The sequence below is a fragment of the Micromesistius poutassou genome (assembly GCF_964030765.1).
Source record: "Micromesistius poutassou genome assembly, chromosome: 8".
In the NCBI taxonomy this organism is placed as follows: Eukaryota; Metazoa; Chordata; class Actinopteri; order Gadiformes; family Gadidae; genus Micromesistius; species Micromesistius poutassou.
Genome location: NC_140278.1, coordinates 5,974,627 through 5,989,809, shown reverse-complemented (window position 1 = coordinate 5,989,809; position 15,183 = coordinate 5,974,627). Strand labels below are relative to the sequence as shown.

Here is a 15,183-nt window from a genome sequence, read left to right as displayed (position 1 = left end):
CACACATACACACACACACACACACAATTATATATCTAAGACTATTACAAATTCATTGGGAACAGCTAGCAGGGGGTTGGGTGTGTTGCTCAAGAGTACCCTGGCAAAGCAGCAGCCCTGCAGAGCTAAAGTGATGAGTAAGAATGCTTGTAGGTGAATTGTCTCCATAATGTGAATGATGTCCATGCAGGCCACTCATCTGGAGACAGAGACAATTTCCTACGAAGAGAAAGAACAGCAGCTGGTCAATGACTGTGTTAAAGAACTACGTGAGTATTAGACCAGGAAGGCCTTGTTATTTTGTATTGGATTACTCATTCATAATATATATATATTATATATATTTTATTATATATGTTGGGGTTCAAAGAAAACACACGCACATAGACAAATCACAAGCAAATTAAGAAAACATCTTCATAAATTTGACCACAATGCAATGCAGCTTAAGAAAACATACGCAAATTGACAAACTCAAGCAAGTTAAGACATACGCAGCTTTTAAAAAAACAAGCTGCAAATTCAGATTCAGATATTCGTAGATCTTCGCGTTAATTCTCGATGAATAAGTGGGATTTGGGCTTTAGGAGTTTTTAAAGTAATGGTTCCTTTGTGTGTGTGTGTGTGTGTGTGTGTGTGTGTTTGTGTGTGTGTGTGTGTGTGTGTGTGTGTGTGTGTGTGTGCGTGCGTGCGTGCCCGGTGCGTGCGTGTGTGTGTGTGTGTGTGTGATGTGCAGGATGTGCCAACATGCAGATGTCCAGCCTGGCCGAGGAGCTGGGGAGGAAATCGGACGACGCCTCCCGCCAGCAGGAGGAGATCACACACCTCCTGTCCCAGATCGTGGACCTCCAGAAGAAGGCCAAGTCGGTGCGTACACACCCTTCATTTTCTAATATTTCTTTATATTTTGTGTATATTTTGTATTTTTTGTAATGTCAGTGTAATGTCCTTACACTGCTGTCAAGAGGAAGGAGTATGTTGATAAAATGGTGTTGCTTTTGGTTTGCATGTGTTGTGTTGTGTGTGTGTGTGTGTGTGTGTGTGTGTGTGTGTGTGTGTGTGTGTTGTGTGTGTGCGTGCGCCGTGTTTAGTATGCTGTGGAGAACGAGGAGCTGACGCAGCACCTAGGAGCTGCCAAAGACGCCCAGAGGCAACTCACTGCTGAGGTACTAATAAAAATGTAGTGTGACGTTGGCTGACTTCATGAGAGTACATTATGCTAAAGGTAGCAGGTGTGTATATAGTTTCATGTATGTTACTTTTTATATGTACATGTTTGTGTATGAATACATATTTTTTTTTATTTCAAAAATAATATTTGTCAAGATATGATTACAAAAATAGGGAAAATTCACATTTTGCATCTATTTTTTTGTTTTTTATCTTAAAAAAAGAGCAATCGTGACATATTTTCCTTTGGAATTAATTATTAACTCTGTCTGTGTCTGCCTTTCTGTGTGTGTGTGTGTGTGTGTGTGTGTGTGTGTGTGCCTCTCTCAGCTGCGGGAGCTGGAGGATAAGTATGCAGAGTGCATGGAGATGCTCCACGAGGCCCAGGAGGAGCTGAAGAACCTGCGGAACAAAACGCTGCCGCTCACCACGCCTCGACGCTTCCACTCCTTGGGCCTGTTTCCCATGGTACTGACAAGCTCAGCTGAGCAGAGGGCCCTACTGTATGAAAGGCCTTGCGGATGTTTAACCAACTAAAGCCCCTTGAGTGCCTCCTGTAGCAACTTTGGATGAGATGCATGACACAGAGAATGTCAGTTTAAATTTTTGTTTATTTAATTTTTCTATGTATTCAGGACTCCTTGGCAGCCGAAATAGAGGGAACTATGAGGAAGGAACTTCAAATGGATGATCCAGATATTGAAGAACAAAAGTATGTCTATCCTGCGTTCTTAATAAAATTTCTGTATTCTGAAAAAGTATCCCTACTTTGGTTCGAATTGGCAAGTTTTCAACGCGGATGGGCTTAGTTTTTCTGTGCTGTGATGCAAAGAAATGATTGTTTACATTTGAGTTCAACGTAAAATGTAACAATGAAGGAATGAATGAATTATTAGTTCATGGATTTATGTATTAATCTATTACAAAATATATTAGTTAATTAAAGAGTTAATTTAAGAGAGGCGGTGGTTCAGGTATCAGTCTAGTGTAGTGAAGGTCAAAGTAAGGACCTGGCCAGCCTTGTTAACCCAGCATGTGCGTGTCACGGCACACAGGCGGAAAACAAACCACCTCGATGCTATCTCCCATGCCATTTCATTTGCATGCCGTGTGTGTGTGTGTGTGTGTGTGTGTGTGTGTGTGTGTGTGTGTGTGTGTGTGTGTGTGTTTGTGTGTGTTCAAATCCACTTGCACCCGCCTGTCTATAATGTCCCAATGTTCCTCCCTCCTCCCCCATCCACCCGTCCCAGGCTGCACCCCAAGCGGGTCTTCCAGACGGTGAAGAACCTCAACCTGATGCGCCAGCAACGCTCGTCGCTGGCCCCCTCGCCGCTCAACATCCCGGGCTCCAACCAGACGTCCTGCATGACCTCGGGCCGCTCCAGCCGGGTGGGCACGCCGCACTCCTACTCCACGTACGGCGGCAGCGAGTCAGGCAGCGGGCTGTACTGCCCCGACAACAAGGCCGGCAGTATTCTGGAGGCCCACGACGACGGGTGAGCAGGGAGAGACCCCATGAGGGTTTGTGTCTGTGTGCTCGTCCTCCATGAAGGAGGAGGAAATCCTTTGGCCACTAGTGTGTGTTAAAGGGGACATATAATACCACCAGGTGTGAGTGGGATTAGCCGTTACAAGCCGTTTTGAAAATCTGCCTCTTCTGACATCACAAGTGGGCGTGTCCACCTAGATGTGTGCTGTATAGATCAGTCTAGCAGCCTACCCAGTGGACTGTAGCAAACGTTGCTCCTCTATCCAGCATACATCTAGGTGGACACGCCCACTTGTGATTTGTGATGTCAGAAGAGGCAGTATTTCAAAACAGCTTGTAATGGCTAATCACACTTACACCTGGTGCTATAATATGTCACCTTTGAATAGAACATGATTGACGCACACAGAACACGTCTGTAACACGTGGAACATCAGGCAATGGGGTTGTTTAGGGCAGGACATTGTCAAGAACCATGGCAACTGGCATACATACTTACTGTACACTGTGTTACCTGCATTTTAGTGTCGATAGATCATAATAAAGAAATCCTGTGGGTGAATAAAACTATGTCTCTCCCTCTCTCCCTCTCCCTCTCCCTCTCCCTCCCCACCCACAGGTCAGACGACTCCAACAGGCGTCCCGTGGGCACCCCGGGGACCCCCGGGGGCCGGGACCTGGAGGCAGCCCTCCGTCGCCTCTCCCTGCGCCGTGACAACTACGTCTCGGAGAGGCGCTTCTTCGAGGAGGAGCGGGAGCGCAAGCTGGCCTACCTGGCCAAGGAGGAGCAAGGGGAGGACGGGGAGGAGAAGGGCGGCAGCGGCGAAGACCCCGGGACCCCCACGGAGAGCCTGCTGTCGCTGTACACGCACCCGTCCCTGGGCAGCATGTGGTCGGGCTACTCCTTCACGTCGAGGTCCTACCTGCCCGAGAAGCTGCAGATCGTCAAGCCGCTTGAAGGTGAATATCCGCCCGGGAGAAATCAAAGTGCTCAGAGCGGCCGTGTCCCGACCGGCACGCCAAACACTCCCGGTCAGAATCCCCCGCGGGACGATGGCGTTAAAGCCCAACAGAGAGCGCAGCAGCCCCATCAAGACCCGTCCCTTCAGAAAGCCCTGGGAAGCCTCGGCCACCCTTTGCCCGTGAACCGGCAGATCTCACACCCGAACTCCCCACCGACGCGCAGTCGTAGTCCGCACCGGGGCTCTCAGGGGGCCAAGGAGCTCCGAATCTGTGAGCGGCGCCCGCAGAGCGCCGGTGTGTCCCTGGGCAGCTCCACGCTGCTGGTGCTGAGCAGCGGTTTCTCACAGCCCGCAGGCCCCCTGCCCCAGCCCCGGCTCAGAGCCACCCTGCTCCCCTTGGTCACTGGGCTGCTGGAGATGCTGGAGCAGCATGAGGAAGATTTAGCTCTGCAGCACTCCTTCTACTTCAGACACACACAGCCTCGCCGCTGGTTTCAGATCTAAAATACTCTCCCACTGGCATCCTAGCCACTCCCAAGTACACTACTCACATGCTAGCCCCTCCCAAGTACACTACTCACATGCTAGCCCCTCCCGAGGACAAATACTTATATCCTAACCCCTCCCGAGGACAATACTTATATCCTAGCCCCTCCCAAGTACACTACTCAAATCCTAGCCCCTGCCAAGCAAGGACAATACTCACATCCTAGCCCCTCCCGGGGACAATTCTCACACACTAGCCCCACCCTATAAGGCTGTAAGGAGATGTTAGTAGATGTCTGTGGCACCACCTACTGGTGGGATTTGAGACCAGCAACTAAGTGACATGTTTATTAAAATGGAGTGCCAAAATATTTACAGAGCACAAGGTGACCTACCAATTTGTACATATAACCAATAGTGCCAATGTGTGTTCCCTAACATGTTATTTTCCATGCTATTGCATGTAATTCGTCTGCGGCACTAAAGGATTGTCAACTTTTCAGAAAATACTGGAATAGTTTCAATAGTTTGTAACACTTGAATCCTAATGCCACTCAAATGCTCTATATTCTAGTCAACTTTTTTTGCCTTATTCTGGCAGTAAATTTGCATTGACACAGCAGTGAAAACATTTGGAAATATTTCTACCTACCCTGTCCCATCACCTTCTTGTGTTCTGTTCACTTCACTCTTTTCCTTAAACTGTGTGTGTTGTCTTCTTTTGTTAGTCAAAGCTATGTGAATAAAAGGGTTCACTAACTTTTCCTATTTCCTTTTTCTTTCCTTACTCTTCCTTTTTTATTGTTATTATCTGCCATGACATTTACATTTGACATACTCACAAAATCGTTCTAAAGCATAACCCACTTTGTACGATGTTAACATACTGAACAATTGACAAACTACTTTATCATAAGGTGCCAAAAGCATCAATTCAGATTTATTTAATTGAAAGATTTTTTTATTTCAAACAATTTAACAATTGAATTAGTTATTTGAATTATTGTGACACAAAATCATTTAGTGTTGATAAGAAACCTTGATGGATTAATATTTTCCACTAATATTGAGTAAATAACTTACTTACCTATAGTCCCACTAGTGAATTCAATGCATGTTTAATAGTGTTATACTGATGGCTTCAAGTATATATACAAAATAAACTGCATTGCATCATGGGTGATATCAAGGTTCCACCATGCATCGATTCACAATCTCTTGAGCGACATCGGCACTCTGCTCCGAGACTTGCACTAGCAAAAATCCAGTTGGATTCCTACAGCAATGGCCCACATACTTTAACCTTTGACCTTCCATTATATGCCCCTCCCACCAGGCTCGGCCACCCTCCACGCGTGGCAGCTGCTGGCTCAGCCCCACCTGGGAGGGCTGCTGGACCACCGGCCGGGCGTGGTCACCAAGGGCTTCCGTACCCTGGACCAGGACCAGGACCCGTCGGAGGCAGGGGACTGGCAGCTGGACCAACCCGAGGAGGACGACGTGTCTCTGCGCTCGTTCCCGGGCCTCTCCAGCGAGGAGGACCTCCCCATCTCCAGCCTGCCCTGGGCGTCCACGCCCAACCGCCGTCACGCCATGAACAATGGCGGCGGCGGCGTCAGCCGAGGCGGTCGCAACGACAACGACAACGACAACGATGACAATAGCCTGTTGGAATCGCTGAGAGGCGCGCGAGAGGGAGAGGCGTTCACAGGGAAGGACGGACCCTCTCTCGACGGGCTGCCTTCCACTTCCTGCTCCAGCCGCTCCTCTCCCGTCTCCGTCGCCGCGACGACGGCGCCGTCCGCCGACGAGAAGAGCGGCGGGGAGCCCATAGACTTCCCGGCCCTGCCAGCCGGAGCGTTGGACGGCTTGCCCGGTGAGGGGGCCTCACACGTGGGACTCGGGGCTTCATGACACCCCGCACCCCCCGCCCGCCTCCACCCCCACCCCCACGACGCATGCACGCATGTCGGGGCGGGGGAGAGGAGGAGGCGTAGGGCGGGGGGGGGCGGGGACGTTGTAGGGCGTTTTGGGCCCACAACGGACACGTGGCTAATCCCGTCCCTGCTGAGTTCTTTGTTTAATCCCGTCCCACCCATCTCTCGTGCACACCTCCATGCTCACGTGCACGTACCTCCATGTCCAGGTGCACGTCGTCTACCTCCACGCCCCACCCCTTGTCCAGCCCTGCGTGTGTTTGCAACCGTCATCGTACCATAAGTCAAAGTAAAAACAACGTTTGGATTACTCCTCTTTAGCTCTGTCATTCATTCATTCCCTTCGGGATCATTTTGAGGTGCATGTGCTTCTCGTGATGCGACACTAGAATCAGCCCTCGGGATTTGCACCACCTCTGATAGATCACGGGTGCAAGCTTCCCCCCCACCCCATGGAAATACCGTGACCAGTGGTGTGGTGACGGCCCTGCGGTGTGATTCTAGTTGTCCGTCCAAACACTTCTCTCTCATTCGCTCTGGCCTTTCTCCCACTCGGTACCACACTGCTAGCATGCGCCCTCCAGTGTTTGGTTGTGTTTTGACACCTCAGTTTACATTCGCATTTCCCTTGCAAATCATTTCCATTTCAAATCGATCCCTCTTGCGCCGTCCCAATGCTTTGCATCCTCCCCTTCCCGTGTCTTCTCCACATCTTCCTTAATCTCATCCCCTAAAGAGTTTAGGATATAAATAGCTGAAACGGCTTCAAACGTATTTTATTAAAAAAACATTAAGATCGAATAACGTGGAAATGCAATTCATGCCTGATTTTTGCTTGATCCAATGAAGAGATAATCTGTGTAAGAGTCAGAAAATCTCCAACAGTAATACAGTAATACGGCCCCAAACTAAAATATAAATCCTTGGTCTGGGGCAAGCCACCAGCCATACAGGCAGATATCTGGGCTAAACACCTTTTGTGTAGCTCGGGTGACACCATCACAGCTGCCAGGATCACATGGTCACATGACATCACATGCCTGGTTAATATTAGAGAGGACCCAGAGGGGCTAAAGTATAGAGTCACCTTCACACACTCTCACACACAGACACACACAGACACACACAGACACACACAAATACACACACACACACACACACACACACACACACATGCACAGGCACATGCACAAGCACAGGGCTTTGTTGTTTAATTTAACCAATTCTTAAATGTAATTCATTTTTGGACTCTATAAGAATAGGACAATAAATAGCTTTACAATGCTGGGCAGTTTAATGTTGCAGCCTCTACTTGGTTACAACAAACTTTCTAAGGTGTCCTGTCTATCCTCTTGCTGAATGCACAATGTATCCACTAAATCTATCTACTATCTGCTTTTGGATTCTAAATAATGGCGGTCATTTATGGTATAATTCCAGGATATTGCTCCACCCCTTCACTGAGTTGATGGATCATGCTAATGTGCTTATTCAGATGGCTGACTATACTATATGTGACTGGTGGTTTACTTTCTGATCTATTACCTTTGCAAAATTAACTCTGGCTCTGCCAAATTTCTTGAAACACAGGAGCATACACACACACACACACACACACACACACACACACACACACACACACACACACACACACACACACACACACACACACACACACACACACACACACAAACATTGGTGCTTCTCTGACTTTCCTAATGCTCTTTGACCTAATGGTGTTTTAAGGCTGTGGTCATGCAGAAAATTCAATTCAATTTATTCAACCTTGATTAGTGATCCTTACTGAAAACAATCCTGTATCTGTTGTTGAAAAGATTAGTTAAAGTTATGCCATGATATGGCAAATTATAATGATTAGTTCAACTTAAATGAGTAGAACTTAGTGACGTATTGCAGTCATCAGTGCCAGTGTGACCACAGCCTGAGTGTGTTCTCACAGTGCAGCACCGTGGCCTGTGGTCTCCATACTTACCTTTAACCCTTTGGCCCCCCCCTCTAACCCCAGCCATCTTCCCAGGGAAGTGCATGTCCCAAACCAGCTCCACCTACACCTTCACCACCTGCAGGATCCTCCACCCCTCCGACCAGCTCACCTCCGTCTCCTCAAGGTAAGAACGCCACAAAATACATCCTCCTGCTTTTAGTGGATCCCAACTTCTTCATCAACGGAGGGTGTGGTCATATGGAGTGCATAATTAAAGACATATAGTGATACCTGATGCCTGATCTGTTGCAAATGAAATTCAAATGTATCCGAATCAGTGAGACCTCTCAGCGATTTAATAGCAAACTGAGCATAACAATGAGCTTGTCTCTCAAAACTAGTGAATGTGCTAGAATGTAACATGAAAAGACTTCATAATATTAGATATTCCGTTGTATCTTATGGCACCTAAATACTGCTCATTTTGTTAGTACTGTTTGAAAGGCCTTCTGTTCCCAAAAGGTCAAACGTCAACTTCATAACGCTGCCATCTGATTGGCTTTGGCAGGTCATATGATGAGGAAGACGAAGTGGGCCTCTATCACATGGTTGTGATGGCTGGCGTAGAGCAGGCCCACTGAGAGTGCTCACAGGAGTGCGCAGTGTGGGTGAGACTGCATGAGAGTGTGCTCTGTGTGTGAGGGTGCTTAGAGCACGTTAACCAGAGCTAGCCTAACCTGCCTGAACTCACTTTATCACTGTTATGTTACTGTTATGTCACTGTTATGTTAAATTGTGAGGAGGATACAACTCAACTCTTACTCACTCAAGTAATATTTGAATTATCTTACGCAATTCTTATGCAATTGATCTAACCTACTAAATGTATTATTATATTATTGTTATATGATATTGAGTAGTATTAATTATTATGTCTCTCTGTTCCTCTAATGGTTGCTTGAAGGGCATGGTATATTTGCAACCTAGAGAAGAGAAATATTTAAATCTAATCAGCTTTTTACTTCAACTTGCACTGAACTTAATCAGTAATTAACTTAATCACTAAATAATCAGTAATAATAATAATAAATTATGTGTCAAGATAACCATACATAAAATATACTTTGTGAACAATATTTTGCATCAAAATAACACAAATGCACGACCTATTATACTCAACGGTGCATGTTCTACAAATACATGGCTGCTCTAGCGTCTCTTATCAAACCCGGCTGTGGACAATGAAATAACAGAAATGTTAGCTAGTGTGACAGACACACTAGGCACATATTTGAGTTGGCCGGCCTTCTAAAGGTTAAAAACCATTTCAAGTTTATGGAAAACTAAGCCGAGAATCACAGCTCCACTTGCATCATGGAGGACAAATCCATCTGAAAAATATTTTTGCCAAGTACAAAACCATTAGGAGACGAAATTATCTGTTCTTCTTATCATTAACAGAACAGCAGCACTACATTTTTTACTCTGTATTACCATCTATTGTGGCTCATGCAATACAGCAGTAAATGCAGTCGGTTTGATTAACACAAATTTACTATTTCCTTTGTTTATTGGACCGATGTTCTATCGCTACGTATCTAACGTTTATATCATTCTCCTACTTTCATTCCCACTTCTCCATTTCCCCTCCCTCCCCCCTGACTCCCAAATCCTTCTGCTAAATCTCCAACCCCCTGAACCCACTATCGTCCCTACCTTGTCCTCTCTACTCCCTCCTCCCTCCCCCAGCCCCAGGTCGGCCTATCAGAGCAGCCCTAGTGCGGGCGGGGCCGCGTCGCCCGTCCCATCGCCGCTGCCCCAGTTCTCCAACCCGGCCACGCCCTCCTACACCACGCCCTGCTGCACCCCCCGCCGCCTCTCCCTGGCCCAGGCCGAGTCCTCCACCAACTGCCGGGACAACACCCGCACCACCAGCACCTCCCTGGGCCTGGTGCGCCTCCTGGTGGAGCACGGCATCTCGGCCTCCGTCTACGACCCGCGCAGCTGGGACCGCGGGGGTCCGGCCGCGAGGGGCGGGCTGGAGGTGGAGGTGGAGGTGGAGGAGGGGGAGGGGGAGGGGGAGGAGGGGGACGAGCTCTGGGAGAAGGAGGACCGGCGGGAGGCGGGGACGCAGCATCCCAGCTCCCTCTTTTGCCTCCCCTCCACGCCGCCCAACTCGCCGACCCGCCGCTGCCGCTCCAAGTCCATGTCCTCCTCCAACCCCCCGGCGCCGCCGCCGCCGCCGCCGCCCGGGGCCGGCTTCCAGTTCAGCCCCACAGACGAGCCGCTGTTCTACGAGACGTTCCTGGCCTCCAGGCCGGCCCAGACCATCCTGAAGGAGGTGCTGGCCGAGTTCGAGAAGGAGCCCGCCCTGCCGGGCTCGTACCAGAGCCGGCTGGAGGCCACCAACCTGCGGCTCGTCGACAAACTCAAGCGCTTCCGCACCCTGGGCCCCCCGGGGGGCGCCAACGCCGCGGCGGGGGGCGGCGCCCTGCTGGGGCCCTTCGGCCCCCCGGGACTGTCGAGCGCCGCGATGGGCGGGGGCCTGGGGCCCGTGTTGAACGCGGGGCTGAGGAGGAACCGCAGCTACCCCGCCATGGTGGGGGCCAGCATGGCCATGAAAGACCCCGGCGGGCCCCCCAGCAGCACGGAGCTGTTCCTGGGCCACGCCCTGTCGACGCAGCACGGGGACGCGGCGCACGTAGCTCACGCGCGGGCCCCGGAGGAGCAGACGCGCGCGCCGGCGGCGCCAGCGGTCATACCAAAAGTAGTCTCCTACAGACAGCCCTGGCCCGACGACTGAGTGGAGGGGGTCGTAGAGCAAAGGGCATTCAAGACACGTACGGATTAAAACCACGGCATGTTCCCCATTTCAAGATCAAGAGTTCAGATTGCTCAGTAGAACGGCTCGCGACGTCCCCACCGCAGCCCCAGCTAGACGTACGTCACGCACGAGGACAGATCTCCTCCAATCAACGCCGCTCCACGGACTCGTGACCGTACAATAAGTGGAGGAGTGCCCGCCCCCTATTGATCTGGGACCGACAGCATTACCTCTCAACCGAACGGACTCTGAAGAGGGCCGGCGTTGTGACCGACAAACCAAGTCAGACTGTGGAGCAGGCCCAGGGCCCATCGAGTAGTCATCACTTTAAGTTCTGCGGTTCACACTGTACCTCCATGACACACGTTGTCTAAAATGTCGGAGTGGAACAACGTAATGCTGTCTACCGGCACATATTTTTTTAATCTGTATTTTAATTTAAACCCATGGATTAAATAGGGAGGACATGAGACTGTTTACCACCCGCTGTTCTAAATGGTGTGTATAAAAGTGTGTGGATAAAGAAAAAAAAGAGTATATTATTTTTCGAAAAACAAAGTGATTGTGATTGTGGTTTTAATCCCGCGATCCTGTCCTCTGGCCAATGACTGAATGTTGTGCAGTACTGTGTCTGGATACGGCCACCATACTGTAGCTCACGGGATGCACGGCATGTGCTCCTCACAAAGCTCTATTGAATTTGCCTTATCGGATGGTGTGAGTATGTGGTGCCAACTAACCTTCCGAGATCTCCTCTCCTACTATCGTTTTACTTCCCGTCTATGTGTTTTTTTTTTCATTGTTTTTCATGCAAACTTGCAAGCCTAAGTTCTGATTTGAGGGGCTTTTTTGTAATCGCTTGAAAAAAAAAGAGTCAGCATTTCAATTGGACAACACGGCTGTTTTTAAGAAACTGCGTCAGGGTTAAAAGTCATCCCCTTGGTGCTTTTAAGTGAGCTTAGGTTTAGTCGTGGAATCAGGCTCAGTCCGCCTGACACACTTGTTTTAGCACTTTAGCCACGGACTACTGAAGGATCAGTCCCTCGTTCTTTCTGTCGCTGGATGTCTTCTTTGCCTCATCCTGTCCCACATGATGCTTTTTGTTGTTGCTTTCTGTTCACTTACGACCAAATCGGGCCATGGGTAAAAAGTAAAACCTCAGAATCCTGCTTTGCCTGTCCGTGTGTGTTCCTTTAAGAGACTAGACCATGTTTGTGAGTTTTCTGCTTTCTACAGTTTTACATTCTGTCTGTGTTAGGGTCATAATTATTTTAACTGTTTTTAGATTCAAACAAACAACATCTTTAAGTTTACCCTCAACACCCACCCTCTCAAAAAAACACATACACAGAGAAAGAACCACAGAAATAGATGTTTTTTTTTCCAGTGTAACAAACTATACATTTCGACCAATAGAGGGCAGCAAACTCACAAATGTGGTCGAGTCACTCTTCAAGAGAACACTGATCAGAGGGAACACAAAACTGAATGAGGGTGGACAGAATTAGCACAGTATCTCAGCTGATCAGAGTGGTCATTCCGAACCAAAGTAACCCCAGAGAGAGAGAGAGAGCAGGGGAGAGAGCAAAGCAGGACATGAGGCCAATACAATAATGAAGGAGTCCTCTTTGTGTTTGACGTGATGCTTTGGTTAGGCCCATATTTTCCAGCCCATATATATAACAAAATTGTAATTTTTCCGAACGATTTTTATGATTGAGCGAGTGTGCAAAGCAAAATTAATCAATGTGTAGCCAATGTGGTGCCCGGTGTTCCTGTTATATAAGGGAATTGAAAGGAAATGCAATTATGCAACAGTACTGAAACAGCCAGAGTATGCCCTACACACAGGTATCCTTTATTTTTGTACAACATGAAAGGGAATTCACCGGTTTTCATTTTTCTGTTCCTTGAATTTATTATTTTTGCTTCATGCTAACTCTACACACAGAGTACTGATTCAAGACTGAAAGTTGCAGGATCGCATGCAGGTTAAAACGATTATCATCACTACTATACTTTTATACCTAGTTTAATCTGAGAAGCACAGAGACAGTTAACCATGCACTACATTTGTTTTCGATGAAGGAGTCTATTTAGTTTTGTTGTTTTTGTTTGGGGCTGTAATCGTTTATCATCTAGGTCTTGTGTCATTTTGAACTCCATTATGTCGGGAACAATGTGTGAGGCGAACTACAAGCTAACAAATTGTCTAGCAGCCACTAACTGTTGCTATGCAATAATGAACCAGTATTAGGATTTGTTAACTTTAGTGGGAGGTGGGGTGGGGGGGGGGTTGTTCTGATGCAGACACTGGCTAATGCACAACTTGAGGATTTTTGTTATAGCTGTGTATGTGTGTGTGTGTGTGTGTGTGTGTGTGTGTGTGTGTGTGTGTGTGCGTGTGCGTGTTGCACTACCTGGATCAGCTGAATGTATGCTCTTTCAGTTTGCTGTAGGTCCATGCGTGTGTATGTTGGTTGACATTTTGCGATGTGTGTGTTGAATCTGAACAGAGCTTGTTATTATATTATTATTATTATTGCTCTATATGCCAGACATGGTCTGTATGCAACAAATCTAGAGACAACCTAACTTTTTGTTTGGAAAATACAAAAATGGTATAATGAAGAGTGGTATTAGGATGGGTTGTTCAGCCTGAATTTGGAATGTAAGAGAACTGTTGCGTTGTTCAAGGGAGAATGTGCCTGTAAATAAAATATTAATATGGAACTATTGACTCATTTGTTTGTCAGAGGAAAAGCATTAAGTTTATATCAGGAGTGTCTAGATTGTAGCCATGTTCAATTTCCGTGTTCAAAGTCCATTCAAGCCAGCCAGCTCCATGGGGTTCTGAGTTCTTCATGCAGCTGGACAGCAGGATTGCTTTACTTTGGCAATAAATTGTAGGATGCTCATTTTCAACAGTGGTCCTGAAAATATTATTACTGAATCGTATAACACAAACATTGTTGTGTGTATCATGTCTGAAATGACTCAGCACTATGCAGGACTCTTTATGTCTGAAATGACTCAGCACTATGCAGGACTCTGTTTATGTCTGAACTGACTCAGCACTATGCAGGACTCTGCATATTGTATGCTACACCTGCTCTGGTGGCCAGATACTGATCAGTACACTCACATTCAAGAGCTCTGTGTAATAATACAAAGAGAGGCATGTATGCCTGAATATACGACCTAAAAACGTATTATAAACATGCTGTAGTTACTGCGGTCTCCACAAGGTGTCAGTGTGTCCCAGATGAACAACATACAACATGAGCAAGGTGGGCCGCTATGAAAAGACACTCAGAAAATAGAAAACATACAAAGCACAATGAAAATCCATGAAAATCAGATTTTGGAAGTAAATGTGGATGGACTAGACTGCTTCACAGGCTAGGCTAGTCTTGCCTCCGTCGGGGTCTGCCTCAGTCAGGGTCCATGAAGACAGGCCACAATGGGTATCATACTGAAATATAAGGTCTACTTAGCTTGGTTTGTAGGTTCCTACAAACCAACTCTGCTTTACCCCTAGCCATAAAGTCCAAGCTGAGTTGCAGACTGCATAAGGACTGTTTAATAAAGTATACTAATGGCCCGTGTGTTGAGAGGGTATTTTTCTTCATGTCTGATGCACTCTCGTTTTCATTGCAGACCTCTTCAATTCACTTCATGTCTGATGCAATCTTGTTTTCATTGCAGACCTCTTATATGCACGGTACAAATTCCTTTTCTATGTATCCATTTATCCAACACAAATCTTGTGGAAGTGCCCTTAACTCAACGTATGAGTTGAAAATCCAATTTTGAATGCTTTTGTTTTTAGTGGTGAAATTATACAGCAATCCGTCCGTTTCACTTACAAAAGGTTAGATTGAGGAGAAGAAGAGAGTGGAGCAAATAGAATTTCAGGGACAAGGTGTAATGAGCTGAGTGGTCCCCGACGTTGGCAAGATCCAGCAAAGGATCCACATTAAAACAAATTGGCTTCACTCTCACTACCGGTCCTCTAAAGAAGATGCCATGCCTGATAGAGAGAGAGAGAGAGAGGTAGAGAGGCATATAGGGGGAGAGCGATGGATCACTTTAAAGCTCCTATAGCCCTCACTGTTTTGAAGGAAATCATATTGGACGAGAGAAAGAGGTTATTTCTATTTACGTGGCTGTGTTGGGTCCTCCTCTCTTGGAATATGTTTTGCTGGTCGAACCACAAGGGGAAAACCATATGGTCGAAGTACAAGTGAAAAGATGCTAAACGATTAAATAGACGCACAGAGCCAGTGGGGGAGAGAGTGAGGGAATGGTCAGAGAGAGAGACGTATCAGGAAGGGTAGGCAGCATCGGCTGGTTTACCAGAACTAGCT

At 47.4% G+C, this 15,183-nt stretch overlaps 1 protein-coding gene across 2 annotated transcripts in view; it reads left to right on the top strand.

Annotated features, from left to right (window-relative positions):
* Window positions 1-13,546, top strand: part of trak1a (trafficking protein, kinesin binding 1a) — a 34,257-nt gene extending 20,711 nt beyond the window's left edge. For both annotated transcript variants that reach the window (XM_084471732.1, XM_084471731.1), the window contains exons 7-16: window positions 191-269; window positions 737-867; window positions 1,092-1,166; window positions 1,501-1,638; window positions 1,806-1,882; window positions 2,421-2,666; window positions 3,279-3,619; window positions 5,444-5,983; window positions 8,071-8,173; window positions 9,739-13,546. In XM_084471732.1, coding sequence (XP_084327858.1) covers window positions 191-269; window positions 737-867; window positions 1,092-1,166; window positions 1,501-1,638; window positions 1,806-1,882; window positions 2,421-2,666; window positions 3,279-3,619; window positions 5,444-5,983; window positions 8,071-8,173; window positions 9,739-10,792 — 2,784 coding nt within the window. In that variant the 3' untranslated portion in view covers window positions 10,793-13,546. The remainder of the gene's footprint in view (window positions 1-190; window positions 270-736; window positions 868-1,091; window positions 1,167-1,500; window positions 1,639-1,805; window positions 1,883-2,420; window positions 2,667-3,278; window positions 3,620-5,443; window positions 5,984-8,070; window positions 8,174-9,738) is intronic.
* The last annotated feature ends 1,637 nt before the right edge of the window (window positions 13,547-15,183 follow it).